Genomic DNA, 27,984 nt, shown 5'->3' with positions numbered 1-27,984 from the left:
GGGGGCGGTGCGCGCCCGCGGTGGGGCGGGGCGTGCCAGCGCGAGCAGCGCCCTCTGCCGGCCGTGCGGCGCCCCGCCCCGCCCCGCCCCGCCCCTCCCCTGCCGGCCCTGCCCCTCGCCACCGCCCCGCCCAGCGTCCGCTGCGTGGTGACGTCACGGCGGCGTGCCCCTGTGCCTGAGCCGAGGAGACCCCGCAGCGAGCTGCCAACGCCCGGCGGAGACTCTGAGGTGAGCGGCCGCGCCGGGGCGGGCACGGTACCGCCGCGACCCCCGCCGCGACCACCCACCCCCTTTTCCCCATCGTCCGGCCCGACATCGCCGGCCGGTGTCGCCCCGCCGTGCGGGAGCCGCCCTCCCGAGGCCCGCGGTGTGTGTGCCGGGCCTCCCCGGGCAGCCGCCGGCGGGGTGGGGGTGCGGGCCCGCGCGGAGCCCCCCCGGTGCCTGCTGTTGGGCCGGGGGGCTCGGCCTTTGCGGGGTCGGGTCTGCCGGGGGGCGGTGGTGCCGGGCCGCCGCCGCCTCCTCCTCCTCCTCCCCCCCTCCCCCGCTTCCTGGCGCGGCGGGCGGGGGCCGGACCCTCGGCGCTCGGGAACGGCGGCAGGAAGCGCTCCCGCTCCTGGGCCGGGTGCATCGGCCATCGCGGGGGCCCGGGCCTTGCTCCCCCCGGCCCTGGCTGCGGCGGCCGCTTCCCGCGGCCCGGCTTGGCTGCACTCGGGGGCTGTGGAGAAGAGCCCCGAGGGTCAGCTTGTGCTTGTGGGGCTGTGGGTTGGGCTTTCCGGCTTCTTTCAGGCGAGCGGCGCCGGGCACCATAGTAGCTCTGAGCCGCAGCGGGGGCGCAGGCCCTGTGAAAGGCTTAGCTTAAGCTGTATGCCCTGCAAAAAGTCGGTTCCTACACGAGGAGGAGTTGGGAGGCGCTTCTTGTCTTTTGCCTCCCTAGGTGCGAGGTCGTTGGCTTACTCGAAGACCGTCCCGAAGCTGTCGTTATACAGTGCCAACGATGTCGCTGATTTTGGCTAGGGTAGGAGCCAGTGCTGCTTCGAGGGTTGGTGTTGACATGCGTGTCTCTTTCTCCTTTGAAATCTCATCCAGATGTATATACTACAGCAGCGTGTCACCTAGCTGTGGCTTAAAGGTTTGTTTTAGTGATCTGGACTTAGTAGTGTTTTTTCCTGTGAGCAGGTAGAACTTGGAGCTGGTGGCAACAGTGGGAGACATTCGTATAGCCAGGTGGCTGTGAACATAACAACTGGCGTTGTGAAACCTGTGCTTAATGAAGAATTGCAAAATGGTCAGAATTCCTGTTGTCCCGTCTGCGTGGGTACTGCAGCCGGTAGGGCCAGGGCGGCTTTGCTACCCTCTTTTGATAAAAGCACGGGGAAGACGAGGCCTTTACGAGGAGGCCATGTTAGATGACAACTGTGTAGTCAGAAGTAGTTCGGTCTGGCCATCTGTGATTGTCTTTGTCTCGTGTTCATCTGTGCTTCTTCTCTCCTAGGAAAGGAGGTGCTAGCTGTCTTTATTCAAAACGTTAAATTGCAGTGCCCCAAATATCCTTTTTTTTGGAAGGGTATTTAAAACCTGGATCAAGCTCCTTGTATTGCTAATTGGAATAACTCAGTAAAGCACTTAAAGCTGCTCTCTTTCAGTTAGCAAAAGGGTCTTATGCAAAACCAACTTTAGATAGAAAGCCTTTGTATTCAGCTAGCTATACGTGGAGAATCTGTTGTTCTGCTTTGTAAACTGTTCCTTCTTGTTAGTGTAGGATTTTGTGGAAGGCAGTATAGGCAAATGTATATTTGAAACAGGTTTTATGGACGCACGCAAGACTTGAATCAGTATATTGCCAACTGTAGAAGTGATTCTGTGTTTAAACTGTTCACTTGTTATATGCTTCAGTAACAATGAGGAAAAGGATTTTTAAGTCTTGGTAGGGAATAAAAACTACTGTGATGCAAGATAAAACATGTTTGCAGTTTGGTAACATGTTCTAGGCAGAAATTTTAATCATTAGATTTGCATACTTTGAACTTGGTTATTCATGACCTGCAATGATGCTCTTAGTTCATTATATACCCTGCTTTGGGGTTATTTGTTTGCCTGAAACTGATGGCCAGTTTTGGGAAGTTTATTGTGTTTTCACTGTTAAATAGAAACGTTCTGGAAGTCCTGGAGTGTCTGGAGTATCTAAAATGGAAACCGTAGATCTTCTACTAAAAGAACAATAATAAACAGAAATGGAGCCCATCTGAAACTCCGAGGGATTTCCCTGATGAGTGTGCAACTGTGCTTTTCTTACTTTCCTGTAAAGCATATGAGAGGCCGATCTGAAGTTGACCGCTAATCCTGATGCAAAAGTTCCTCCTGGTTAAAATGCAGCTGTAGTACTAAAATAAATTTCCAAGTCTTATGAGCATAGACAGCCGGACATCTTAATTAAAATCTTTTCAACAGCTATCTGTTACCCTACAAGCTTCAAAGTTAATAGAGCATATTGATGTAGCTGGGTTCCAGCTCTGCTTCTGGCTCCTGAGAACTTGTATGATAAATGAATATGCATCTTTGCTGTCGAGGTGTGTGTGTAATCTGTTTTACGATAATGTGAGTGCTCACAGCTTTTAAAAGTCGTCTATGGGCTTGTGTATTTTAGCCCTCTCTTTCCTCTGCCTGCCTTTTGTGGTCAGCCGAGCTTTCACATTGTCATTAGGCTTGATCATATGAATTTCAATGATTCGTGCTTCTAGAGTAAGGAGGAATTATAGGGGGATGTCGTTACCCTCGCTCTTGAGGCTCCGTTCCTGAGGAAAGAACACCACCTTTTTTTTGTAGAAGATGAAGGTGCTGTGAAATTAAATGAAAGTTAAATTGGTTTCTGGTACTCCAGGTAGCAAGAAGCTCTCTTTAACCACTTAGCATATTGTAGACTTCTGCCTTGTCTCCTGTCACCCCATTATGCTAAATGCAGGCGAAAAAAACCCTATTTTTAGTGTTTAATATATGACAAATGAAACAACTTATTGACTAGATAAGCTTTTATGCTGAGTTTTTAAAGTACGTTTACGCTTCTGGAGCCTGTCATCATTTAACAGGGTGGCTTCCTTCAAGCCCTGTTTAAAATAGCTTACACCATGCTAACTAAGGGTATCCATCAGAAAGGATTCCCCCTAGAAATGGCAGGTAAAACTCTTTCACCAGAGCATCTCCCAGGGCTAAAGGCTGGCACAAAGTTACCCCTCCCTGAGTATGTATGGCCACCCATATGTAGGGGTTAGTTGCCTCTTGCAGCTCCTCCTGCATCTTTATGGTGGTGTGCAAGTAAATGCCTGAGATAAGTGACAAAAATGACATTAAGGCAAAGTATTCCCAGCTTCTGGTGGTGGATTGTTGTTGGGTGGAAAAACTGGGTTTGTTTATCCAGTCCTGGCTGTGCAGTAAACTGGAAATAGTGAATATGAGAAGCAGAGTTTCAACGTTGCTGTCATGTAATTGATCTCTGTAATCGTCTCTTTGAGCTTCAGATAGTGACTTCTGTTTCAGAGAGTTTTAAAATCTCAAAATACTGCTTGACCTGTTTTCAGTAAAGGAGTTGTCCTTTTCTTGATGTGTTGACTTTTCTTCTAAACAAGTAACATTTTATAAAAAGAAAACAAAGAGTTTGTTTTGCAAAAGCTTTTAAAAACCGTTGTTCTATTTTAAGCTCTTGTGCTGCTAATTCACCCCATTACTTTTGAATGTTACGGTGTAATTCCTAGCGGGAGAGTTGTTCCGTGCGCTGTTCTCTTGCCTCTTCAAAAACCAAACCAAAACCTTTTTTAATATAGCAACGCAGGGGCTTCTTTGAGCCTTTCTGTCTGGAGGTGGTGTGCAGATACCAGCTCGTCTGTACTAAGACTTCTGTGCCTGTGGCCAGATTGTGTGGTATCAGTGCGTGTTTTCTAAGTGTAGACCAAACTATGGCAAGGTGAAGGTTTTTTACCAAGCTAATACCGTGTTAGAGCAAACCTTAAACTGTGTAGTGGAGCGGGACTCGTGGAGGCTGACTGCTGGGTGCAGGGGGAGAGGATTGCTCTCACTTGTAGTGCCAGACTCGCAGCAATAGCTAAGGCTGCCAGAATTGTCTTGGTTTGTAACAAGCTGTTCTGAATTGCTCAGTTCTTCTCAAGTTGAAAGATGCTGTGCTGTGTTTTTGGCCAATGATGAGTGTTCTGTTTTGGGGAAAAAAAATGACAAAAATGCTCCTGCAGCTTTGGATGTAAGGAAAGAAGGCATCTGCTGCTTCATCCACTGGTGTAGCTGTTTGCGTTGGGCCAGCTGTGGTTGGTAAACAGCTGAACGCAAAGGGGTTTGTTGTCGGGGGGCTGCGTGCTGGGCTCGGCTTTGACAGCGGGCACGCTCTGGTTGTGGTTCACCTTGGTGCGTTTGAGCAGTTAGCTCGAGTTTAGTGACTTTTTTTTTTTAGTGCTTGTGAAGCGTTGCTGAGCTAAAGGCTTAGTTCCTCTCAGAAGGGTCCTCTTCTTCCGTGTCCTGCAGTTGGGGCTGTTACTTCTTCTTGAGCGTCTTCTACATTTACCTACCGCTGAGGAACTGCCCGTTGCCCAACAGGCTCTTGGTCCCGCTGCCTCGGCCGTGATCACGGTGCTGTGGGTGGCTTGTCTTCTGCCGTGCAAGGCAGGGTGGTTCCAGCTGCTCTGGTTCCCTCTTCTGCTTAGGTGAGTGCAGGGCAACCTCTCCCGCTTCAGTTCTGGTGTTAGCGAGCTTTCCAGCTGCTTTGTTATTTTTAATAGAAACACCAAGGTAGCTCAGGCTGGGAAAAATCTCTTTGGGAATGTGTTTTAACAAAGCTTCATCCCTTTAGTCCTCAGACAGTATGTTGCTGCTCGGTCTGAGCTATCCCCCCGGACGCACTGCTTCCTCAAGGCACCCTTCAGGCTGTGTGCACGGAGCACCCACAACTGTCCCGTTCCCTGAGCGTAACAGGAATGGGGGGTGATCTGTTGCAACTGATGTGCATGCAGGGTGCTTCCCGTTATGCAAAAATGTGCCTTAAAATAGAGGAACTTCTGCCAGTGTCTGCTTTACCACTGTTAAGTGTAGCTGGCTATGGGTATGGGGAGAGAAACATCAAGGCTAGTGCGCGCCATGATTTGGTGGTATGTGTGAATAGGAGTATAGGTACAGCTTGTATTTTTAAATATTAACAGTATGAGACTAAGCTAATAAAGATAGGTTTTTTTAACGTGGGATTAAAATACTGAACAGGATTTTGTTACACGGTAGAGTAGAACAGCTTCCTGTAGAATATGAAAGTGAAGAGTAATAATGTAAGATTAAAATGCCTTTGACAGAAAAGGATTTAATGTAAGCCCACATACTTCCCAGTGTTTAATCTGGGGCAGGTTTTCCCGGTGCTGACGGCTGGTTTTGACAGTGTAACCTTAACCAGAGTGATAACAGAGAAGTTGACACTTTTGCTTTTTTCTGTTAAGTTTGTGATAAAGTTAAGGTCGTCGTTCCGAGCCGTGAAGCGGGATAGACCGGCAATGCCAGTGCTAAGGCAGATGAAGAACGTCTGCACCACAGCGTAACTGGTGTGACAGCGAAGAGCCCTCTGAGTTGTACTCTCTATCTGACCAGGCTGCATGGGCAGCTTTCTTGTTTTCAACTTAGGACTAAAACGGGATGACATGGCTTTCCCCTTCTTTTTTTGAAGTTGTAGAACTTGAAACGTGTTGGTAGTTTAGGTTCAGGCTTTTAAAATTCCCCCACCCAGCTGTCTTCACTTCCTATCTTGTGTATGTCTCTGCTTTACCAGTTTGTTGTGAGGAGCCTCTACGAAGATGTGCAGAGTAGCTGTCAATTCTTACATAATTAGAAAAAGAAATTTGCATTGAGTGTAGAAAATACCAGTTGATCTTGGACAGTTGCATTTTGAGAAGAGATCTCTTACTTCTTCCGTGGTAATTTGTAGTAACTTGTCCAGAAATGGGTGCTTCAAAACCACAGAGGTGTTGGGATACACAGGCTCTGACTTAGGGATGCTCCAAGATTCCGGACCCATACTTTGTCTCGAACAGGGTTTCCCATAATGATAGCAAATTTTGTGGATTTCAAGAAGAACATCAGCCTGAGAGCTCAGTTAGGTCCGTCATGGTGGCAGATGTGTTTAGTTCTGGGGTGAGATGTCCATCAAGAATATTCCTCACAGGCTGAAAGGTGGGCTTTGGCCTGGAAGATCTCGATAACTTCTGTGAATGGCTGCTGTACACCTGCAGAGGAGAACACTGGCCGTGGTAATACCGCTCTTGAAACCAGTTTTGCCTTCTGTGCCAGTTAGTCTTTCTGGAGTTAGCTCTTAATCAGAGAGAGGCTTCTGTTGGTGTTTTGCATCATAGGTTTGCAACGGTATTGGTGTACCAAGAGGTCCAAGGTCTTGACAGCTGAACTGGTGTGGTCCCTTCATTAGTGGTTTGTGATCTTTGCAGAGAACTGGTGCGTTGTATGCAGTGATCTTTGTGATGAAGTGTTTGCCGCGCCAGGTTTGTAATACAGGCATGCAATTAGAACTGCTCCATATAATGCTGGTAGGTATCTCTGGTGGGGAAAATCTGATTGCTTGGATTGTAGTAGCTGATTATCTTTGGTGCCCCTGATTTGGGAGACTTGTCACTTTGAAAAGCAAAAGTGTTAGTTTGTAGTAGGGATAGAGGAGGTGGCAGAGGGCAAGGACCTTGAAATGGTCAGGCAAGGGTGCCTTGAAATGGATGTGATTAATCTAGGAACAAATTATCAACTACAAACAAATACTTTATTTAGAAATGTGTGGTTTTTTTGTAAGATATGAAATGAAAGTAGTGTGGAAGGGTAAGAGTGGTTAACAGAGAGCATGAGTAAAGTCCTGTGAATATTGTTCTTTTCATTGTGGACTCCTGAGTGCTTTGACCCCACAGAAGTTAGATGAGTAACCTGTTTACTGTAAAATTACATTGTTTGGAGGGAAAAAAAAATGGTCTTACTCTTAGTTTTCAGAAATGGCTGTTTGTTTTCTTGCAATGTGGAGCAGGCTCTCAAACAGGATCTGGAAGCTGTGACGGGCTGGTTAAGCTTCGACTCGTGAGTTAATGGTGTGTACTGAAGAGCATCATGAAATGGTTCGTGGTCATCAGCCGGCAGTCGCTTGCAGCAAGCTGTGTTTAGCCGGTACCTGAGATGAAATGGCAGCAGTTTCAGTCCCGCCTAAAAGAGGAAGTCGGGGTGCTGCCGAGGCTCGACAGGAAACTAGTGCAGGATGTGTAGACAGATTTGACAGCTCGGTTTCCTTTGGCTAGGAGAATGTACACATTTTAACCTGAAAACAGAATTCAGTAGCTTAAAAGTAAAAGGAATCTTAGCAAGCTTGAAGGCTTGTGGTTTCTGCGTCAAATTGCTTGTACGGCAAGAGTGAAGGCAAGATCATGCAGATCCTTACCTCTTGGTTTAGGAGGGAACACTGATTGTGTACAAAGACCCACAAAATTTCACTTAATTCTTCACAGTCAGTAGTTCATATTGCTGCTAGAATATATTGCAACTACTCTGCATTACAGGCAGGTTTTTAAAACTAAGGAGCTCCCATAGTAACACCACATTTCATGTGCTTGCTATTAAAATGGGAAAATTAGGCTTGCGCAAGAGGAATTGTGGCCCTCAGTGTCAGGGTGCATTTAGGACAGCATTTCTTGCAACTTGTGCTTAGTAAATGAGAACCTGCCATAGGCACCATGGATTTCTTCAGCCTTTTGTGATCTGTCAGTGTCTTCTGGTGTGTGTACGGGCCTGCGTGGAGAGAGTGCGAAATTCCAAATTTTCCTTTGCGCTGGGAAGGATTACCTACAACATCCTGCTGGAGACTTCAGTCAACTGTTCATTGCAATGCTTGCATCTCTAAGTAACCACTTTTCGGGATTAATCCTAAATACAGATCAGCTGTCTTTCATAAAAATGTAACTCAACTTTAAAACAAAATTCTGTAAAATGGGCCTATTGAGTCTGGAATAGGACCATCTGATGGATTTGACAAAGTTTACAAGGCTTTGTAATCCACAGTTTCCAGGATGCTAGATCCTAGTTTTCCAGGATACCGTTGAGTTCTGAAATCCCGCTGGTGTGATCACGTGCTGAACAGGTAAAAATCCAACAAATATTCGAAGTATAATCAGTTAACTTGTATTTTACTGAAGCACTTAAGTTTTTTTTATGCCAATACAGAGAGGTTTGAGAAATTAAATCAATTCAGTATTGTGTGGTTTTTTTTTTTAAGATGTGTTTAGATCTTGTTGAACAGAACTAAGCCACATTGACTTGCATTACATTCCCAGTCTTTATGAGCTCCCCTCTCTGGGCTTGGCCAGATGGCTCACGATTACATGTCTCAAAATTCACTCACTGCGCTCAAACTGGGATGACTTCAGCGCTTTCCAATCTGTTTCAATACCCTCAGATACTTAAAATTACTTGCAGTGTTTTCTAGTCCTGCTGGGTGTTGTATATGTAGACTTCCTTTTATTAGGTTACTTTGGAGGGGGAACAAACCCAAACTCCTTGTAACTTCTTTGTTTCTCCCTCCCTTGGCGTTGTACTCTGAGGATGAGTTATTCTCTAGTCGTATCTCATATTGAACTAAATTACTTTTAAACCACAAGTCAATGATGTATGTGTCTTTCAAGTTTTTCCTATGGAAGAGCAGGTCCCAGGATAGTGCATCTAAGCTCCCTAAAAATGAGCTTGTTTTCAGCTGTGTTCTGTGGAACTCTTAGAAGTGGAAAACAAAGTAGCTCATCCAGCTAATCTAGAAAGCCTACTAATCCAAGTAAAATAACTTATTCAACAACTCCACTTTCCCACTGGTAAGACTTTGGAGGCCTATGCTTAAGACTCTAAATCTGTTTAAAACTTAGGCTATTTTATTTCAGTATTTAAAGAGAAAGTTGTATATCCATTTAAAAAAAAAAAAAGGGTGAGGGGATCCCTTTACCTAAAGACGTGCTTGCATGCATTTTGGTCCTTTAAAGATGTAATCCTGAAGGGTCTAATGGGGTAGGGGGGGCAATTAAACAACTGTGTGAGAGAAGTGGTAGTTGCTTGGTACCTAGAGATCTTCTAGTGGGCCAGTTCAGTGGTTTTTTGTGGTAAATTTTGTTAATTTCTTCCTTTAGAAAGAAAAAACCCCACCAAACAATACCAAACAACATGGCCCCCCCCCCAGTCTTTTCCAGGTCCCCTGTTCAGTTTCTGCTTTGTGTTCCAGAATGAGGTCTCAGGTTATTTGCACTCTTATTTCATTCCCACTGCCAGAAACCTTCAAGGATCGGGTCACCTGGTAGGAAAAGTGGCGTCTGGTTTGAGTTCGGAGCCTTTGCCTCACGCTCACACCCAGCGTAGGGCGGCACACGTTTGAATGGGTGATGTGGACCACACCAACTCTTTACTTTAGGAGTCAATCTGAGGTGCAGGGTGAGAGTAAGCAGTGTTTTTATGTGAAACCCTCTTAATTTGAACTGCTGGTGTTCTCTACTGGCCGAGAGTAATTATGTAGATAAAGTTGATCGTTCACTGCAAGAGTCAGAATTGACTGCTGCAGGAATAATGCGGTCTGCGTGCAGGGCGTGCGTGTACAGCTTCGGCTTTGTCTTAGCTGGAGTCTTTGACCTGAGCCCTTACCAGAGTACGGCAGCTTCTCTCCCGAGCCAGCATGGGGACTTGGCTGTGTCTGAGGACAGGAAAGAAGCAGAGGTTTGCAGTACACTCATGTGATCTGATGTGCTTTCTGATCCTGTGGTTTCATTTTCTTGCTTGCTTGATGCTCTCTGGAGCAATGAGTTTTAAAGAGTAACATTAAACACATCCTTTTTTTTTTTTTTTTAAACAAAGGCATATGTGAGCTTTTCTTGTACGAATGCATATACAGAATCTTAAGATTTAGAGTTAATCATGGATTGGTGTGCTGCAGTGAGCATAGGAAGTGCTTCAGAATCTGGATTTTTCCTCTAGTGTGCTTTCCGGATTCTGGAAAGGCTGTCTTGAAGCAGATGTGTAACCTGCAAATTATGGGTAAACAAGGAAATAGAAATAATTGGGGCAAGAGGGTAAAAGAGAAGGTAGAGCAGGAAGGGAGGGGAGGAATACAGAATGGAGGAGGAGGTGTCTGCCAGGGGGAGGGCACGGTGGAAGGGGCGATTAGGTTGTGCTTGTCCTCTTGCGATAGCACTTGGGGTGAGCAGGGACAGCTGGAGCAGAGATTTCCTGATTCTGGGCGGGCAGTGTAATGAATTCCAGTTGAAATTGAAAAAAGCGTACAAGAAGTGGCTGGGAAATCCAGCGTGGAGCGTTGTTTTGTACTTCATCTATTAGCTCGGAAAGGAAGGCTCCTACCTGTGCTGTGCAGCGACGCAGCTGAATGGCTGTGTTTGGGTAAATCCCCAAACAAAAGGCAGATGGTGGTGCCTTACCGCATGGATAAGGCTGGCAAGCTAGCGAGGCACGCTGGTGATTTAGGCTGGTTTTAGTTGGAGTGTGCTTGAGTTGGTTAGCTAGGCCTGATACTGGTTTTGAGGTGTTTTCTTTTTAAAATCTGCTTAAGTGACTCACCGCTTTCCACCTTTGTTTTGAGCATGAAGCCTTTCTTAACTTGGGCCTGAGCCTGCTTTCTTTCTGGTGACTTTTTTTTATTCGAAAATGTGACTTTTTCTCAAATCAGTGCCACCAGTGTGGCAAAACAGAACTATGTGAGCACCTTAGCAGTTGAGGCAATATTGACCAATATTACTTAGATATAAACAGTTGAGCTGACCTGAATGCAGAAGATGTCTTTTGAAATGGAAACGATTGCTTTGTCCTTCTGAGTAAATGTGTGTGTGCTTCAGGGCCAAATTTCAGAGCTTTTGGTAGTATTAATGAAGGGCCTATTGATACGGCTTCACTGTGCATACTGCTGATCGTCCTGTGTGAAACTGAGGTCTGCTGCATGGATCAACAGATTCTATTATTTTGATATTGAAATACGGCACCAAGTAGAGGACTGATAATGCCTGATGCCTACGCAAATCCTTCGTCTTTGTATATGTTAAGAGAAGATGTATAGATAGTGTTGTGAGTGCGTGACATACCAGATGCTGGCTGATGTCCTGCTCTGAGAAAGAGTCTTTGCTGCCATTTCATAAAAGTGACCGCTTGTGGATCTCTCCAGGGTTTGTGGGAATGGTGGTGGTTAGTATTGCCCCACAAGTCCTGTTTTTAGGAACTTTTGAGGATGTTTATTATCAGGGTAGCTGGCTCTGTCTAAATCTTTGAGCATCCCTGCAGCATCTGCAGAAAAGCTAGTGGTATATAAAGCATTGCCACCATTCGGAGGGTAAATTTGCTGCAATGGATGTCTCTTCTTGTCCTCTCCCCCCACACCCTGGCAGGGGGTAACTCAGTTTGCAAGCCTTTGCTGCTGTAAGTAAAAGTACTTCCAATAATACAGAAATGTTGAAAGTCAGTGGGAGCTTTGCCACTAGACTTGCTGGGGTCAGGATTTCACACCTGTATGGGAATGAATGGCCAGAGGCCTTGTACTTTTTCTAATTAAAGTAATATATTAATGAAAGGCAACTGTGTCTGGCTCTGGAGGTTGCTAACTAGTGTTTGGAGGAGGTATTGATGGCAAATACTGGTTTAGTTCATGTGCTAAAGTCTGTGCTGGGTCAGTGTTGAAGTAGCTGGGTGCATCATGGTTTTGTAATGTCTGGAGAGTAATGCCATTCCTTGGATGCCCTCCTGAGCTGCTCATTGCCACCTCAAAACGGGGATAAAGGCACGTGTTAATTAGCAAATTTAACCAAAAGGTTGTAGAACTGTACTTGGGCTTTAAAAAAAAAAAGCAAAGCAGGAGGAGGAGGAATTAATCGTGTTTACTTCTGTCTGTACCTGCTTATTTTTATCCCATAAACTAGTTTCAAAGCTCATACTGCTGTGTTTGCTGCTGAGCTTTCTTCACTGAAGTGTTTTCCAGAGGGAAGATCTCTTGGGAGGCATGTATGTTACTTGGGCAGCTATCAAGACCCAAGCTTACACTTTCAAATTTCAGTGCATTTAAGGCTGGATGCTTCCATGCATTAAAAACAGTCTGGGAAAGCCTAAAGACCTTTTTTGCCCACCTCTAGGTAACTAGGCAAAAATCTCACTGTATATTAGAGTGACTGAATTTACCTAGGCCTTCTTCCCAGTGTAGAAAAGCGACCACGCCAGAGTCTTAGCTGGTGTTTAGCACTTGTATGCAGTGGGAGGGGTCTAGCTGTAGGGAGGAGGTATTTGCATTTGTGAAAATGAGCAGCTTCCTATCTTATGTGTATGATGGAGAGAATGGGTCTACCAACTCATCTAGGAATGTCTCGTTTTCAGATCCCATACATGCTGTTAGTGGTTTGGGCTCCAGTCAAAGCTCATCAATGATATGTACTGCTATCTAGTGAGAATGAGAAACATCTAAATCTCAAAATCTCTCTTTTTTTCTTCTAGGTTCTCGTTGAGCTGATATTCTAGTAGACTTCAGCTATGCAGACGATCAAGTGTGTAGTCGTGGGTGATGGTGCTGTTGGTAAAACCTGTCTCTTAATTTCTTACACAACAAATAAATTCCCATCGGAATATGTACCAACGGTAAGTGAGAGAATGGCTCCAGTTGTTCTTCGGGCATGGTGGGGTAGGGCAGCATGAATTTCCTTCCTAACCAACCTTTGTGGCATGCACGCCTTAATACTTGTTCTTATAGCCTGCTTTCCTCTTGGAGACTGACTAATACGTCATGGAAAAGTAACGATCAGTGTGTTTGGTACAGTGCTGCTACCAATCTTCGCATTACCTGGTAGTGTTGGGATGCCTTTCCTGTATCTGGGCAGTTCTGTTTGTTGATGGCCACCGGCTGGATTCTGTGACCAAGATTATTTGAAGTTGTTAGGACTGCTAAGTGGAGAGCAAGCAGCAGGAACACCTGCTCGCCAGCTTGCGCTCTCAGTTCTTGCCACATCTTCATTTTTAGGGAAAGTAGTATTTTATGTTGCTAGAATAGTCAGTTGACTACAGTTAACATTTTCTGATGCTTGTTTTTGCTCTGCAACTTTGAAAGATCCAGAGGTCGTGCAGTGAACTATGGAGTGTGGCTAGTTACTTCTCGCATGCTTTACTGAAGTCATGTTTGGATCTAGGCTGCCCAGTCTCATTCATTTGTACTTCAAACACTTGCTAACTTTGTTTGTAGTCCTTGACTATTTCTGAGTAACCTTTTTGAGTCTTACAGGCTCAGTTTTCTGAGCTACTGAATCCCTTGGCTTATCTAAAGATCAAGTTGGGAGCAGTTTGCTGAATGCCTGCAAGGCACATGTGCATTATTTTTCTAATAGAAAAGTGCTTTTCTTAATATTGCATATGCAAGATCAGCGTACTGACACTGAGGTGGTTCAGTTCTTTAGTGAGGTTGCTGCAAGAGACTTTGACATCTGGATGCTCTTTTTATTAGTTTTCTGTTATGGACCTGAAAAAGCCATCTTCTACACATACAAAAATTGAAGAGTTCATCCAGATACCTCAAACAAATTTGGATCTGGAAATGCATTGCGAAGAGGTTGAATGCCTGTTGGTGAAAAGGTCAATGATCTTTTCTGTTATTATGAAGCAACTTAAAAGAACAGATAGCTCCTCTGAGATGCTGGGTAGCTCCTGCCTGATGGCTCTTTCAGAATAGCTATTTCTTTATAAAAATGTCCTCTCTTTGTGGAAAAGAAGTTGCAATGAACTTCATTGCCTCTTTTTGAGGTATTGGCTTTGTACACTATCCAAAGATCTTCAACGTTTAAGGTTTGTTAGGAATAGGACAGACTTCCACAGAACGAAAATGTTTGTGTTTAGTTGTAGATCTGGAACTAAAGATGAAAGGACTCCCAAACCCAAGAGTATTCAGGTTGGATGCAGTGACCATTGTTAGGCACGGAGACCCAAGTTCAGCCTCTCTCATGGAGATCCTCTCATTATGGACTGGTAGAGAAGTTGCATTTGAAACTGCATTTTGCCGTTCTCAAGATTTTGAGTGGTGCCAAGTATCCTGGTGTGATGCTCCTAGGACAACCACATCCCGTGCTGAACCTGTGGAAGTCTGCTTGCCCTATTTAAGCTATTCTTTATGGTCAAGCCAAAACGAAAGTCGTCAGTGAGTTCAGGCAGTGAGCGTTTCTATACTTAGCCTTAGTGAAGTGACCCTTAATTATGTTGAAAAATGTTATAATCTTAAAAATACGTATTTTGAAACCTTGTGAGTTTGTCTGCTGTCCTGCAGATGGTAGTACTGTCTATAAATCCCTGCTAACAAGCGATATGGAAAAACTACTCAAAGAAACAAAGTTACTTGCCAGTGAAGTGTGTTCAAGGTGTGCTAAGACTTATTCATAGTGCCTTTTAAAACTGTCCCGTGTTTCTGGAACAGTATTTACCTCTCGACCTCATGGCTTGAGGAACTCGCTGTTTTGGGGATATCGCAGGCCTATCCCTAATTCTGTGTATGGCCTAGAAGTGTATTTCAAACTCTGGAAACTGGTAAGTAACCTCTGATATTCTGGCTAATGCTTCTAGTAATAAACAAGCAAAGAAATCTAATAGATAGCATTGTTCCCAAAATGAGAGCAAGCTGTCTGAGCGTCAGCAAGCCTTAATATCCCCAGAATGTTTGTGGCTGAATAAGGACCCTAGGGTAAAGCGGGCAGGACTCAAACTGCTTAACAAAAGTGTTTAAGCGGGAAAAGAACCTGGAGATAAATTTCAGATTTTGAGAACGTGGTAAATACTGGTGGTAGCTCAAGGCCAGCGTACTGACAAACACCAGGAACCCAACTGCAGCAGCTACTGCGAAGTCTCTCTTGAGAGGAAGGTGGCACCCTTCTTCCTTGAGCGTCTCCAGTGCTACAAGGCACAAAGCAGTTAGTAGAAGGTAGGGGTGCTTTAGCAGATCACTAACAGTCTGGCTTCAAACTGAGCTGCTCTGTGTGTGTAGACACTGGACTGGCTGGTGTAAACCGCCTGTGCTGTTGCCTTGCGTAGCTGTACTTGTGCACCACAGTCGGAGCAGTGCTGCGGCGGTGTGGCCAAAACATCGATGGAGGATGCACCAGTTCAGACTGATAGATTAGCTTCTTTTTCACTTGGCTCTGTGTTTTGCAGCTCTTTCTGGTTTTTGGGGATATTTCCCAGTGCGATATGGGTTTCGTACTGGTACTGCACGTGGTTTGTCACCTGCGTGTTTTTGATGTCATTGCTGTTCTCAAAAAGGGCAGTGGAGAGGCACTGGCAATGTTTGGGTGGTGGCAGATCAGGTGTGAGTCCTGTAACAGGAAAGCTCATGCCATCAGCTGTAATGGGCTGTCTGGCACTGGCAGGAATTGAAACTTCTTGTTAGGCTAATTGTTGCTCTGTTTTTTAGCCTGTTTGGCACAATTAAGGATTAAGGAAATTGTCTATGGATTATGCAATGAGACTGTAGTTGCCAGATTTGTCTGAAGGCTAGCCTTGTAACCCTGGCCTCCTTAGGGCTGAACCCCAGACCTTTTCAATAGTGGCTGTACAAAAAAAAAAAAATAATTCAAAAAAATCCCATTTTGCAGATAGACAGCTTAAAAAAACAAACAAAAAACCAACCAACAAACAAACGTGAGGGAAAATACATGGTAGTCCTCCTAAAGGGCAGCTACAGGTAGTATTATTGACTTGCTGTTCACTGGGCAAAAATGAGGAGTTGTCTTTGGGGGATTAAGCTGCCGACCATCTGAAAGGGCAAATGCTCTGACCTTCAATGCGGAGCATTCCAGTTTCTTGTTCTGTACCTACCAATAGATGAGTTCTCATCCTGACCTGTCCTTTGGAGCCTTGAAGTTGTAGTCATTGCATGTTAATACGCCCTGTGAAATGCCTTCTGCCCTTCTCCAGCCTGAAGATCTTATATGTAGCTGGACACTTTCTGGGGTGTTCAGTAGGGCAAGCTGAGGGCAATGTGTAAAGGATTGGGCTGCAGGTAATGGAAATGAGTGTTGACATCTCTTGCAGTACTTCAAAACCCTGACATCTCTTGCAGTACTTCAAAATCTTGAATGCTAATCCAAAATAGTATGAGATGTGGACGACTTCTAGCTGATATGCAGCATGCTGTGGCCACAGCTGCTTTCTCAGATGCTGTGAGTTGTGACAAGTTGAAAAAATTAGTGTGGTGTCAGGTATTGCTTTACCCAGGACAGTCAGGTGGAAAGGAGACAGATCTGAACTCCTGGAAGTTCAGCTTTGAAGTGCTGTCTCGCTGGTCTTACCTCAGTTTTTAGTGGGATTTTCTCAAGGACCTCAGCTCTTACTAAAGCCCTGTAAATAGATGCATGTGACTGCTTATTTCTCCATGTCCCTCCCTCCTCATTTCATGAAAAGGTTTTGAGATGACCGCTAGCCTCTTTAATGTTGTGATTTCAGCTGTGGGAGCTGCTCAGACTTCAGTTTTGTGTTGAAGCAGAGCTTCCCTATCCTTATTCGGAGCTCTCAGCTGTCTCTGAGTAACCTTGCAGCACAGTATGCAGGGACAGTGGTTTTTTGGTGTGTTGTGGTTTTTTTTTTTTTTTTTGCAGTGGGAAGGATTTTTTGCCAAAGGTACTTTCTGAAATAGTGCCTATTGTGGTTCTGAAGATAAAATGGCTATTGAAATTAAGGATGCTGACCTCAGACAGGACACTCCTTAATGCTGAGTATGTGGGTGTTAAAGGAGAAGGCTTTGGGTAGGTCCTCATGCTCAGCTGTGTTGTCAACAAGTTACTGGGGGAAGCATTTTTGGTAGCGTTAGCTTTTGATCTGTGTAGCGGGTCTGCCCTTGAGGACAGGACTATTGTGCCAGATGCTGTCCAGAGACAATATAACTTGGTCTTCTGGAGCTAGATTCTCCATTTAGACTGAGAGTGAATTTGACACAGACTGACTTTGACCAACTATATTGCTTCCTCCAAAGATGGAGGATAAATTCCTGTTGAAAAGATGGACTCTGTATTGAATTCCCTAGGTGTTCAGAAGGATGAGCTTCAGAGGACTCTGGTCCTGTGAGAAGCAGCCCCGTAGCTCTGTGCCCTGAAGGGCAGGGCTGAAGTTTATCAGTTCTGTCTTTGTGGGGATGTGTTTACTGTGTCAGACCAAGTGTGAAGGTTGAAATTTCTGCGGCAATGTGGGAAACCTCTTTGCAATTACAGGCAAGAGCTCTGGCAGGTATTTTGCTCAGTGGCTTTTACCCTGTTATAGGCAGTGGTGTACCTAGTGTGCCTGTGCTTTAGATACCTCATGGAAACAGCTCTTGCATCCCAATTCCAAATTGAATTGTCCTGTTAACAGCCTTAATGGTAATCGCATTGTAAGCCTAATGGCCTCTGTTATCCTGTGCAGATGACTCCTGTACAAATCGGAGGTGGTCTGGCAAGGTAAGTAGGACGATGGTTTGAAAGATGGCTTGTTCGCATCCTCTTAAATGTGTTTCTCTTTTTTTTTTCACCAGGTTTTTGATAACTATGCTGTAACAGTGATGATTGGAGGAGAGCCTTATACCCTAGGCCTCTTTGATACTGCAGGTGAGAAATCAAGTGCTTGTGTCATTGTAACTGCCCAAGATTTAGTTGAGGTGTTGTTGAACGTGAAGATGTACAGTTGGTTCTTTTTTTATTTTTAAGAAAGGAAAAATCTTTTTGATTCTTCTTTCCTGACCTTTGGGGAATTGCTAAATTGAGTTTGTTTAAAAAAACCAAACAAAACCCAAACAACAAAGAAACAAACCAACCAAACAAAAACAACTCCCCCCTCCCCCCCAAAAAAACCCAAAACAAACCCCAAACCAAAACAAGAAAACCTTCCACTTTTTAGAGCTGTTTTATTTTGTGACACCAGATGACAAGTTTCAAACTTTCACCTCTAATCTAGGGGATATCTGAAGGATAAGGGGTTTCTATGTTTTTAAACAAAATTAAAGGAGAAACTTGTGTTGAATAAAATATGTGGATTGTATGTGGTTTTTGTTTAGTAAATAGCCTATTTTTTGACCAAATGTCAAGATAGAATGACTAACATTAGAACATCTTAGATGTGCATGTGGCATGTCTCTGTGTTCTTAACATGGATGAAATCAGGATGTTGTGTGGAGTTTCATAAGCCCTCTCACTGTGTGCTTTTTTAAATTAAAAATAAATCTGCAGGCTTCTTTGTTTATGGTTATTAGACTGTATCTCAGTTTCTGGCTGGAGAAATATACAATGATTAAACAGCTACACACATTGCTTTGCACATGTGAAAATATAGCAAGAAAGGGTAGAAACTGGTTCAGCTGCTAGTTACCAAGTCCCCAACCCATAATAATACCAAAATGGTATGGCAGCTTCTGTTATTGTGAACTCTCCTTCAAGAGAGTCCTTCCAGAGAGCTTAGCTGATAAGCTGTTACCTAAAATTGTCTTGGTAGAACTTAATCTGTTTCCAGCTGTATTCTTACAGATGCATCACTAGTGTCTTACGTGATTAATGAAATGATCTTACGCTTCCTATTAAGCACTATGACTCCAATTATCTCTTCACATTCTTCTCCCAAATGCGATTTGTGTGTTAGTTATTGCAGACTCCCTAGTTGTCGGATAAGGAGTTAAGTAGAGAAGAGAGGCTCCTTCTGACACACATTGTGTAGGCTGCTGTAGGGACCAGTACTTAGATGGCTCTCAACTACAGCATGCTGGTACCTGCACAGGTAAAAGCTGCGTTAGGTCCTTCTCTGCCTGTTTTCCTGCTGAGGTCCTCTGGGTTCAGGCCTCTGGAATCTGGTGCGTGTGTAGATATGTGTATCCATGTGCTGTCTATCAACATGAGAGCAGTAACCCATCTAGCAATTCTGAAAACTTACCAAGTGGCTTTAGTGCATGTAGGTGACTCTATGCACTTGTGAATATACAGGCTTCGCTTTTGGAGCTGGGCTTCTGAAGTGGGAGGCTTTTGTTCTTTCTTGTTCTTTAAAGGTCACCTGCTTTTTGCTAAATAGTAGCCAGCACAAGTTACAGAACTTAACAATGGATAAACCCCCTACTACTAGCTGTCAAATCTAAAAAAAAAAAAAGTATCTTGGTTTTGAACTTGTGCTATGAAGACAAAGCTTTTTGGAGTAGTCTGCTAATCTCAACAAGATATTTTGGTCAGTGCTTAGCTCCTCTGTGTCCAGCCAGGCATGATAGCTGTAACAAGCTGTTTAGACCTCCCTCTTCAAACTGTAGATCTTCCTCTACTGAGATGTCCCAGGTGTTGAGTCATCTCCTTCAAGATCGCAAAGGTCTTTGTCCTGTATGATAGGCTAGAGAGCATCAGCTGAAATCTGAGGCATTTTGAACAAGTGTGTCTGATATGGTTGCCAGCAAGTACGACAGCTTCTTTAGAGCCAGGTTTGTTTTCTAAAAACAGAATGCTGTTGAATTGAGCAGGAGCAGGTTTAAGAATGAGCTCAGGCAGAGTTGGGCTGCTGGGTCAGTGCTAGTGGTGCCCCGCAGGGACTGCCTGCTCTTTTACGGACCCAGAGGGAAGAGCCTGGCTGCTTCTGAAGCACAGCCCGCGCTGGGACTTCAGTGCGTTTTTAGGGGAATGCTGCTGGACGGCCTGAACACACTCGCCTGTAACAGCAGCATTCTCCTCTTGCTGCTTGGAGGACGCTTCACAGTGTTTGCAAGCATAAATCAGATAGCTCTAGTGAACAAAACTGCTTTTTTTTTTTTATCTCTCCAAACTGCAGGGTTTTTGAGGGGTAATGAAATTTGATGGCATGATACTTTCAATGAATGGACCAGGTGCAGAAGTCCTCATCTATAACCAGATCCATGTTCTGCAACTTTTCATTGTAATTGAGGAAAGTGTTACGCAGTCTGAGGGTGCTCGATCTAAAAATTTATTAGAGCGTACTCCTGTCAGACTTCCCAGCTCTGCTGTGACTTTAAGCAGCTTGTTACGTAGCAACTGAATGAATTCTGTATTTGAGAACTAGGATCTTTGAATGTTTGGGTTCAGGGCATGTGTATTTGCTTAAGAGTTAGGATTAATCACAATAATGCTGTTGTGCTGGAATATGCATTCTAACCACCTGTAAAGGGCAGTATTTCATTGTCTTGGTCTAATACTGTGTTGATTTTCTCCTCTTCTAGGTCAGGAAGACTATGATAGATTACGACCCCTCAGCTATCCACAGACAGATGTATTTCTGGTCTGTTTTTCAGTGGTGTCTCCTTCTTCATTTGAAAATGTGAAAGAAAAGGTTGGTCGAACTCTGCCTAAAAAGGGAGCTGCTGCAGTGATTTCAGAAACATGTGAGGGGTTATCTTAGGTGGTTGGTAACAAATATTATGTCTTCTCTGTCTTTAGTGGGTACCCGAAATTACTCACCACTGTCCAAAGACTCCTTTCCTGCTTGTTGGGACCCAAATTGATCTAAGAGATGATCCCTCAACAATTGAGAAACTTGCCAAGAACAAGCAGAAGCCCATAACTCCAGAGACGGCTGAAAAACTGGCCCGGGACCTGAAGGCTGTCAAATACGTGGAATGCTCTGCGCTTACGCAGGTGAGGATTGGTCTTTGACCATTTTTGCTTGCTTGTATTTCATGCTTTTTTCAGTTATGGGGAAAACCAGCTAAATATGGATGTGAAGGGGTATAAGCTCTGTTTCTGCTGGTGACAGAGTAGCTTTCTCTTTGTCCTCTTCTAAGGCAGAAGGAGTTGGCGGTGGTAGAAAGAAAATCAGCCTGTGAAGATTAGACATAGTGTAGAGGGGTGATGGAAGAGGATGTGCTCGCTGTGTTTGCTTTTGTGTTGGAGGAAAATAGCTATTGAAAGCTTAGAAGATGTGTTAAAGACAATAAGTGGGTTAGGACACAGAATGCACCTCACTACTGAAGAGACCAGGCAAAGAAAAAACCTCTCAGAAAAGTCAGGTCTGGCACTGCTAAGACTAGAAGTCTTCATACTTGTGAGAGCTTCTTTCTCTTCCTGTGCAGTTGGTGGTGAGCTATGTTTCCTGTGTCCGCCTTAAGATGGAAGTTCTGTTGAAACAGAAAATAACAATGAAATAGTTCTTAAGACATAAACGTGGTGCTGTTGTGTGAACTAACTTGTGAACATGAGTCTAAAGCCAACTAAAATAGCTGATTTAAGGCCAGGAAACCTGATTATCCTTTCCCTTTTAAGTTAGGAATACTAGGATGGGATGGATGGGAGCCATCGGCTGGCTAGCTGGCATGTTGCCTTGACTTTGGATGCCCTGGGAACTTAATCTCATGTGCCTCCTCTTGCAGAATTGACTACAACTCTTGAACAATTTCCTTAATGCTACTCTGTAAAGAATTTGTCCCTACCTAATGTGCATGGAACTAGGGGTGCACAGTATCAAGTCCCTCACTCTTTTCAGTTTTGTTGTGCATTCATCTCGAGTATCTTGAGCACAAAGCTTTCTTGCTAAACTTCATGAAGCCTGAAGTTCTGCTTATCTTGCACCTTTTGCCCAGATTGCATGTTGACCCTTCCATTTGGGATCCTGAGACTCTCTTTTTGTAACAAAGCTTTGCCTGAGTGTTTGCTGAGAAGGAAGAGGCTTTTGATGGAATTGTGTGGGACACTGGCACTGGAGGTGTTGTGGCGAGGCACACTGCAGTTCATCCTGGGAATCCCTGATCAAAAGGTGGTCTTGGCTGTGCTTCCTTGCTGCCCACATGCAAGCTGAGGGTTATTTGTGCTTGAGCTGTAATTCTCTTAGATCCGTTTGGTCCTGAAATACCATTTTAGATGGTGTCTGGCACATCCTGAATGCTGCTGCTAACTAGGCTGTAGAAAATGCTAGTTGGTTAAATACATACCAGGACTTTGTCCTATATCGCTCACTGAGACCCTTTCCTCAAGCTTTAAACTTGCCTTGTTTAGTCTGCTCAAATTGCATGGAAGCACTTAGAATTACCAGAGTAAGAGTTGATATGATTAAAAATGTCAGTATTTATCCATTCTTTTTATTTCCAGATAGACTAAACTGTATCTGTTGCAGAGAACAGCTTTATGCACTTGGAAGCTAAGCCTGAATTTCTTCCAGAGCCCTAGTGCTTGTATACCTGTTGATGGTTTTAGGAATCAAGAGTAACCTGGGAGGAGGGTTCAGAAGCCTTCTCACCTGGAAGACTAGTCGGTTGGCATCTGCTCTATTCTTCTTCCTTCATTTGTTGTTGACTCCCCTCACAAAACACCTTTTTCTCAGTCTGTCAGTAATAGCTGCCAAACAGAAATGTAGATTATCTGCGAAGGGTTGTTTGAAGTTCCCGGCGGTGATCTAGCTGGCAGCTTGCTAAACACAGAAGCAGCTGGCTTTGCTAGCCAGGAGGGTTGTTTTCCTACCTGCAAGGCAATGTTGTAGTAGCTGGTTTCAACTGAAGCTAGACTCAGCTGGGTCGTTCAATCTCTCTTTACCTTGGCTTCCATCTACACAGTTCGCTTCAGCAGTCTAGGGTGTTTTTTTCCTTCCCAACTAATTTACAAATGACTTTGACACCACAGTAGCAAGTAATCATAAAATCATGGAGCCAGAGCATGGGTGTGTTTTGTTTTTTTTTTTTTCCTGGGAGGAAGAATTTGCTTGTCTGTGTGGAAGAGTTGATGTTCTGAAAGGACTAGGTGAGTCCCGAGAGGCTGAGTTTCCGAGTCTCTTCTGTAAAGACAGAACACCTCCCTGAGTTTGGATGGCTGCAGTACTGAGGAGTCAGTTCTATCCCCCCTTTCCTCAGGTTGTGGAATCCCCTTTTGTGATGAAGGCACTTTCAATGTCTTCAACCTTTCTCTCCAAAATAGTACCCAGTACCACTGTAGAAAGTGGATAACACTTTGCTGTTAGGAAAGGGTGACTGAGATTACAACTAAAACGGTCGTTGCTTAGGAGTTAAATGTCTGAGCGGACTTTCTGAAGCTCAGGGCTAGCACCTAACACAAGGGAGAACTTTGAATTCGGTTCCTTTTTTCCCCTTGATGCTGGGTTGACAGTTTTGACACAGTGAGATTTATAAAGTGTCTTGAACTGTCCATGAGTGGAGAGGGCAAAGGGAGCCTGAGCTCAGCCTGTTCCCAGTGCAGCACAGGAGCCGTGTTACTTTAACCGGAATATCGAGGCCTGTTTGCCAGTGGTATCAAACACTCTCCCTTCATGTGGTTACTCTTGTGTCATCCAGGCTTTTAACCTCAGTCCCATTTTCACAACAATTTTGTCCCTGTCCTGGTTTTTTTTTTTCCCTTCCCTTATCCCAATTTTTTCTTAGGTCCTTCAAAACAAATCCCAAATTCTGTTCTCTTGAACAAATTAATTTCTCCTGTGCAATAGGAAAACAAAAGAGGAGTCCCGCAGTAGGAGAATTAAGGAAGCATGTTTTCTTGACTCTTGCCCCGCCTGGGTTCTTAATCTATCGAACAGTACATAATTGAGTTTATACTACGGCCTTATGCTCGCAGAGAAAGAAAATCTAATTAGTACTCAGACTTCACATAGGCATTATTTATTTGAAGTCTCTAGCTCTTTTGTCAGCCTGGGTTGCAACTCATTTAAAAAAAAAAAAAAGTTGCTAGGGAGGATGTACGGAATGATTGTACATGGTAATTTCCTTAACTTCTGTTCTTTCAAGTATAGTGTTGCATGGAACATGATGGACTTAAATGTTTCCAGAGGGAATTGCCTTAGAGATCTCCCATGTATGTGCTGCAGTAAAATAAGATTTAAAGACCTTCTAAAAGGGATATATCCAGTCTAACCTGTGAGGGAGAAACCAGTTACATTTGAATGATAAAAAAAAAAAAAATCTTAATTTTGGAAAGACTACAATTGTTTACAGGAAGTAATTTAAGCTCTTCTGTTTATGTTTAGCTGGGATAAAGCAGTTGTTCTGAATTTATGAAGGTTGCACTGAATTTGAAGGTTGCACTCATGACAGTAGATTTAGGCGAGTCCAGTTAGCATAAACGGAGCCAGGTTTCACTTCTGGTGTTACGTGTAACTTGGCAGAGTTGTGTGGGAGTGGTAACACACTGCAGTGTTCCTGTTGTGCTTATAGCAAATGCATCGCATGCTTCGTGCTCTGGTATAATCCCTGCAGACTCCTTGCAGCTCTCTGACTGCTTGTCTGGTGTTGGATCGCAGTTATTCCAATCCTAACACCGTTTCTGTCTTCCCGTGACTTGAGTGGTTATACTTGCTTTGGTAACTAAACTGAATAACTGAAATGCACCATTTCCATGCTGGCTCTCAATGCCAAAATAAGCAGCACTGGTAAGGTATTGCATCGCTTCTTAACAGGCTGATAGCCAATGTCTGAAGATGATGATGGCTTACCAGAGAGGTACTGCTTCGATCCCAGATCATGTTTTCCCAGCCATCTGGAGATCTTCAGTTATTCAGGGGCTGAATTCACAAAGCAGAGTCGTCCGGAGCCTTTGCTCTGGAGTAGCTGCCACTGGGGTAGTTGGGAGCAGTAAGTCCATGCGTCTGAGGTGCTTGCTTATCCACAGTGGGTGACTACAAAAGGTTTACCTGACCTTTTGGATCCCTGTGGTGGGGCAAGCTGCTCTCCACTGTGTTTATTCCCCTGTAAAATCCCCAAGTGTATATTCAGCAGTTAAGTGGAAACCACCATCTTTTGTGAGGCCCCTCGCACCCCCTTGTTCTTGCCGGTTGCTGCTGTGTTTGTGCCTCTGCCCTTCTGGGTGTTCATTTTGTCTAATTTGGTCCGTCACATGGTCTGTCTGTCTCTGACATTGACTTCTGGGTCATCTAAATAAGATTTCCTCCTGGGATCTACTTTGTTTTTTGCAAAGTAAATCTGTTTACTGCCTCTGTGAATTCAGCCTGGTCTATCCTGAATGCTCTTTGTATCTGCTTGTTTTTCTCTAATCCTCTAACCTGGCTGCTGTTTTTTCTCCTCCCCTCTGTCTTGTAGAGAGGTCTGAAGAATGTGTTTGATGAGGCTATCCTAGCTGCCCTCGAGCCTCCGGAAACTCAGCCCAAAAGGAAGTGCTGTATATTCTAAACTTTCTCCTTCCCCTCTTGCTGCTGCTTCCTCTGTCCCACTACTGTAGAAACCTGGTTAAAAAATGAATAAAACCTCCTCGATTGAAAGCTGTTGTGTCTGCTTACCATCTTAGAGCAACCTCTGTATTAGCTCTTGGACTGAAAACAATACTTAAGATCTTTAGTAAAACGTTGTGACCGTGGAACATGAACTGGACTCGCTTAACTCTCTGCTGCTTGGGTTGCCAGATGTGGGTAGCTTTATAATTCAGGCTGTTGGGGAAAGGATCTGGTTACATCATTATTTAAAGAAAGATCAAAAGACTAAGATGTGATGTTTGATCTTCCTGAATCCAACTGGAAGAAACGATGCGTGTTTTTTCAATTTCTACTTGTGACTCTTGTTAACTGTATTTGCATGACAAAAGTACATGAAATGGTGATCTGCAAGTTACGCTGTAATGTGAAGGGTTTTCTGGTTCTCCTTTGTGCAGTGAGATGTTTTTCTGTTGCTGTTGCTTTGGCTGTCTGTGCTGTAGTGGAGTATTTGTCAGTCCTTGGGGGAAAGGAAATATCAATGTACTTGCTACTGCTTTATGAACTGTTAAAATTCTTGCTTTCACTAACATGGTAGACCTCGTCATTTCAATAATAGATCCTTAAAGCCTGTTACTGTAAGATGTAAAGCTGCTTCTTACTCTCATGCTTCTGATTTTTATTGTTTTAAGGAGAAAACATCGATTGTAGCTTGTCTTTAAATTTTGAAATTAAAAATTGCAGTTGTTTGTATAAATGACTGATGAAGCTTTATTCCGATTTGCACTTCCTGGCTTCAGTTTAACACTTAACGCAATGTACAGTACCTGCTTCGTACTCCTCCCATCTTGACTTCTCTGATACCATGCACAGCTTCTGGGCTCTACCTGGCTGCTTCTAACCGTCGGGTGTTTGGGGCCGGCAGCCTGACCAGAGCGTGTACCGGACCCATTTATGGTTGCATGCTTGCCTTGTCTCTTCTCTCCCCTGACACACGGGTGTCTGCACTGCTGTACCCGGCGTGCTCCAGATCGAGCTCTTCCATTTGAATGCAGCACTTTCTGCTTTGTCATTAGCATGTGAAACGTGTTAGTAGCCAACTAATCACAAAAATTGCCTTAAGGAAAGACTTTGGTACGTGTGTTTTGCTTCTTGTGAAGTGTACTGGTCTGGTCTCAAAGGATTCGCGTTCCTGTTCAGAAAATCAGATCCTGTGTTAAGGAACTGCTGACTGCAGCAACACAGCTTGGACAGAGCCTAGCTGAGCGGAGGAGACTCTGGGACTTGTAGATGGCAAACCTCGATTCGTCGTTAGAGGGGTTTGTCCGCCACTTGGCTTTCTGTGGTTTTGTTTGTGTGAAAACTCAAAAATGAGACTGCCCCTTTCTCTCTTTGCCCCTTTTCAGAAAGGCCTAAAGAATGTATTTGACGAAGCGATATTGGCTGCCCTGGAGCCTCCGGAGCCGAAGAAGACTCGCAGGTGTGTGCTGCTATGAACGTCCCTCCACAGCCCCTTCTGCAAAGCTGGTGTTTGATGTCATACTAAAAGCAATGTTTAAATCAAACTAAAGATACAAATTTTAAAATTTGTTTTCGCAATAATGACAAATGCCCTGCACTCCCATCTCCCCCACACGATCCCTGTGTGAGATGAGAATGTTAGTGTTTATTCCCCAGTGCCCCCTCAATTCAGTTAAACTAGTTAATTTTGAGTAATTATGTATTATCAGAAAACACTGATCAGTACTAGTTTTTTATTTTGTTTACTGTTTCTAATTTTTTTTGTTTAAAATCCAGGCATGCTTGTGATGACTTTTTCTGTAACAGACTAATTCTGGGCTGTTTTACTGAAGCCTTGTCCCTTACGCCAGTCTGGCAAGACTTGGTTCTGGTTTCAAGAACTTGTAGGGCTGTTCTGCAGCCAGCCAGCCAGCAGCCTGGGTGTGAGCAGACTTTAGTACTAAAGACAAATACAGGAAAGTAAAATGTCCCAAGCTGGTGCTCTTCTAAGGAGGACTGTAGAAAATGTATCTGCATCTCCTCTGAAGTTGCCTTGTATCTCTTCCCCTGGCTTTCCACTGTGCAGGTCATAAATTTCTACCCCATCCTCTAAGTTATGAAGCCTTAGGAATAGGAGAATCCTTTTCTCTGGATGCACCATCAGACTTGAAACTAGCTTGCCAGTCTCTTCCTTAATCTTGACATCATAAGCTTTTGTCACGTGGTAAGAAATAACTGCACCTTTGTAAGCATGCCCAACTGATTCAGTTGGCTTTTAACAAATCCATCTTCTGCCAATCCTTAATTATTAGAGAAACGCGTACAATGACCAGCATATACACTGCTGTTCGGACACTCTGAAAGGACCCGGTGTATGTTAAGACAAGTTTTGGAGCTGGCCCTGGTGGTGCATCTCTTACTGGATGGCTTGGCATCCTTCAGAGAGGGGTGGAAAGATAGACCTGTGTCAGTAGGAAGGAACTGCAGGGAGGGGTTTCTAGAGTTTAGTTTGGCACCATATAGGGACCAGTTAAGGGAATCCCCTTTCTCTGCATTTTGCTCAAGTAACCTTGAACCTGGAAGATGGGCTCCAGCCCGCTGAGGATTGTGTGCAGGGTCTCTACGCAGACTGACTGCAGTGTTGTAGGGATTTTACCAAAAATATATTTTGGCTTGCAAATTCAAAGTTTTTTAAGACTTAAGGAATCTTCTCCATCTTCCAAAATTCCGATTTCTTGTAGACTCATTAGTGTTGAACCGATGCTTTTTCATGTCTAAGTTCTTTGTATATGCATTCTTTTCAGATGTATTAAACATAAAGTATCTTCACAAGCCTGC

The 27,984-nt window shown here is 44.2% G+C and overlaps 1 protein-coding gene across 3 annotated transcripts; it reads left to right on the top strand.

The window, feature by feature from the left end:
* Nucleotides 1-138: 138 nt before the first annotated feature.
* Nucleotides 139-27,984, top strand: CDC42 (cell division cycle 42). 3 transcript variants are annotated; one of them, XM_075172046.1, is made up of 6 exons: nucleotides 139-228; nucleotides 12,529-12,669; nucleotides 17,567-17,639; nucleotides 20,231-20,340; nucleotides 20,448-20,645; nucleotides 26,553-27,984. In XM_075172046.1, exons 2-6 carry the CDS (start codon nucleotides 12,565-12,567, stop codon nucleotides 26,640-26,642), a joined length of 576 nt encoding a protein of 191 aa, XP_075028147.1. In that variant the 5' UTR covers nucleotides 139-228; nucleotides 12,529-12,564; the 3' UTR covers nucleotides 26,643-27,984. The 3 variants fall into 3 exon arrangements, with proteins under 3 accessions (XP_075028147.1, XP_075028148.1, XP_075028149.1); XM_075172047.1 differs by lacking the exon at nucleotides 26,553-27,984 and adding an exon at nucleotides 21,587-21,842; XM_075172048.1 differs by lacking the exons at nucleotides 139-228; nucleotides 26,553-27,984 and adding an exon at nucleotides 25,040-25,492 and having other exon boundaries at nucleotides 12,523-12,669.

The sequence above is a fragment of the Calonectris borealis genome, chromosome 23 (genome assembly GCF_964195595.1).
Source record: "Calonectris borealis chromosome 23, bCalBor7.hap1.2, whole genome shotgun sequence".
NCBI classification, from domain to species: domain Eukaryota; kingdom Metazoa; phylum Chordata; class Aves; order Procellariiformes; family Procellariidae; genus Calonectris; species Calonectris borealis.
This window is presented reverse-complemented; position numbering and strand designations above follow the sequence as displayed.

What these genes read in the sequence shown, in the direction of transcription:
- CDC42 (XM_075172046.1), top strand. Translation starts at nt 12,565, where the DNA reads ATGCAGACGATCAAGTGTGTAGTCGTGGGTGATGGTGCTGTTGGTAAA. An exon ending in AGGCCTCTTTGATACTGCAG is followed by an intron (nt 17,640 to 20,230) that starts GTGAGAAATCAA and finishes CTCCTCTTCTAG; the next exon opens with GTCAGGAAGACTATGATAGA. An exon ending in AATGCTCTGCGCTTACGCAG is followed by an intron (nt 20,646 to 26,552) that starts GTGAGGATTGGT and finishes GCCCCTTTTCAG; the next exon opens with AAAGGCCTAAAGAATGTATT.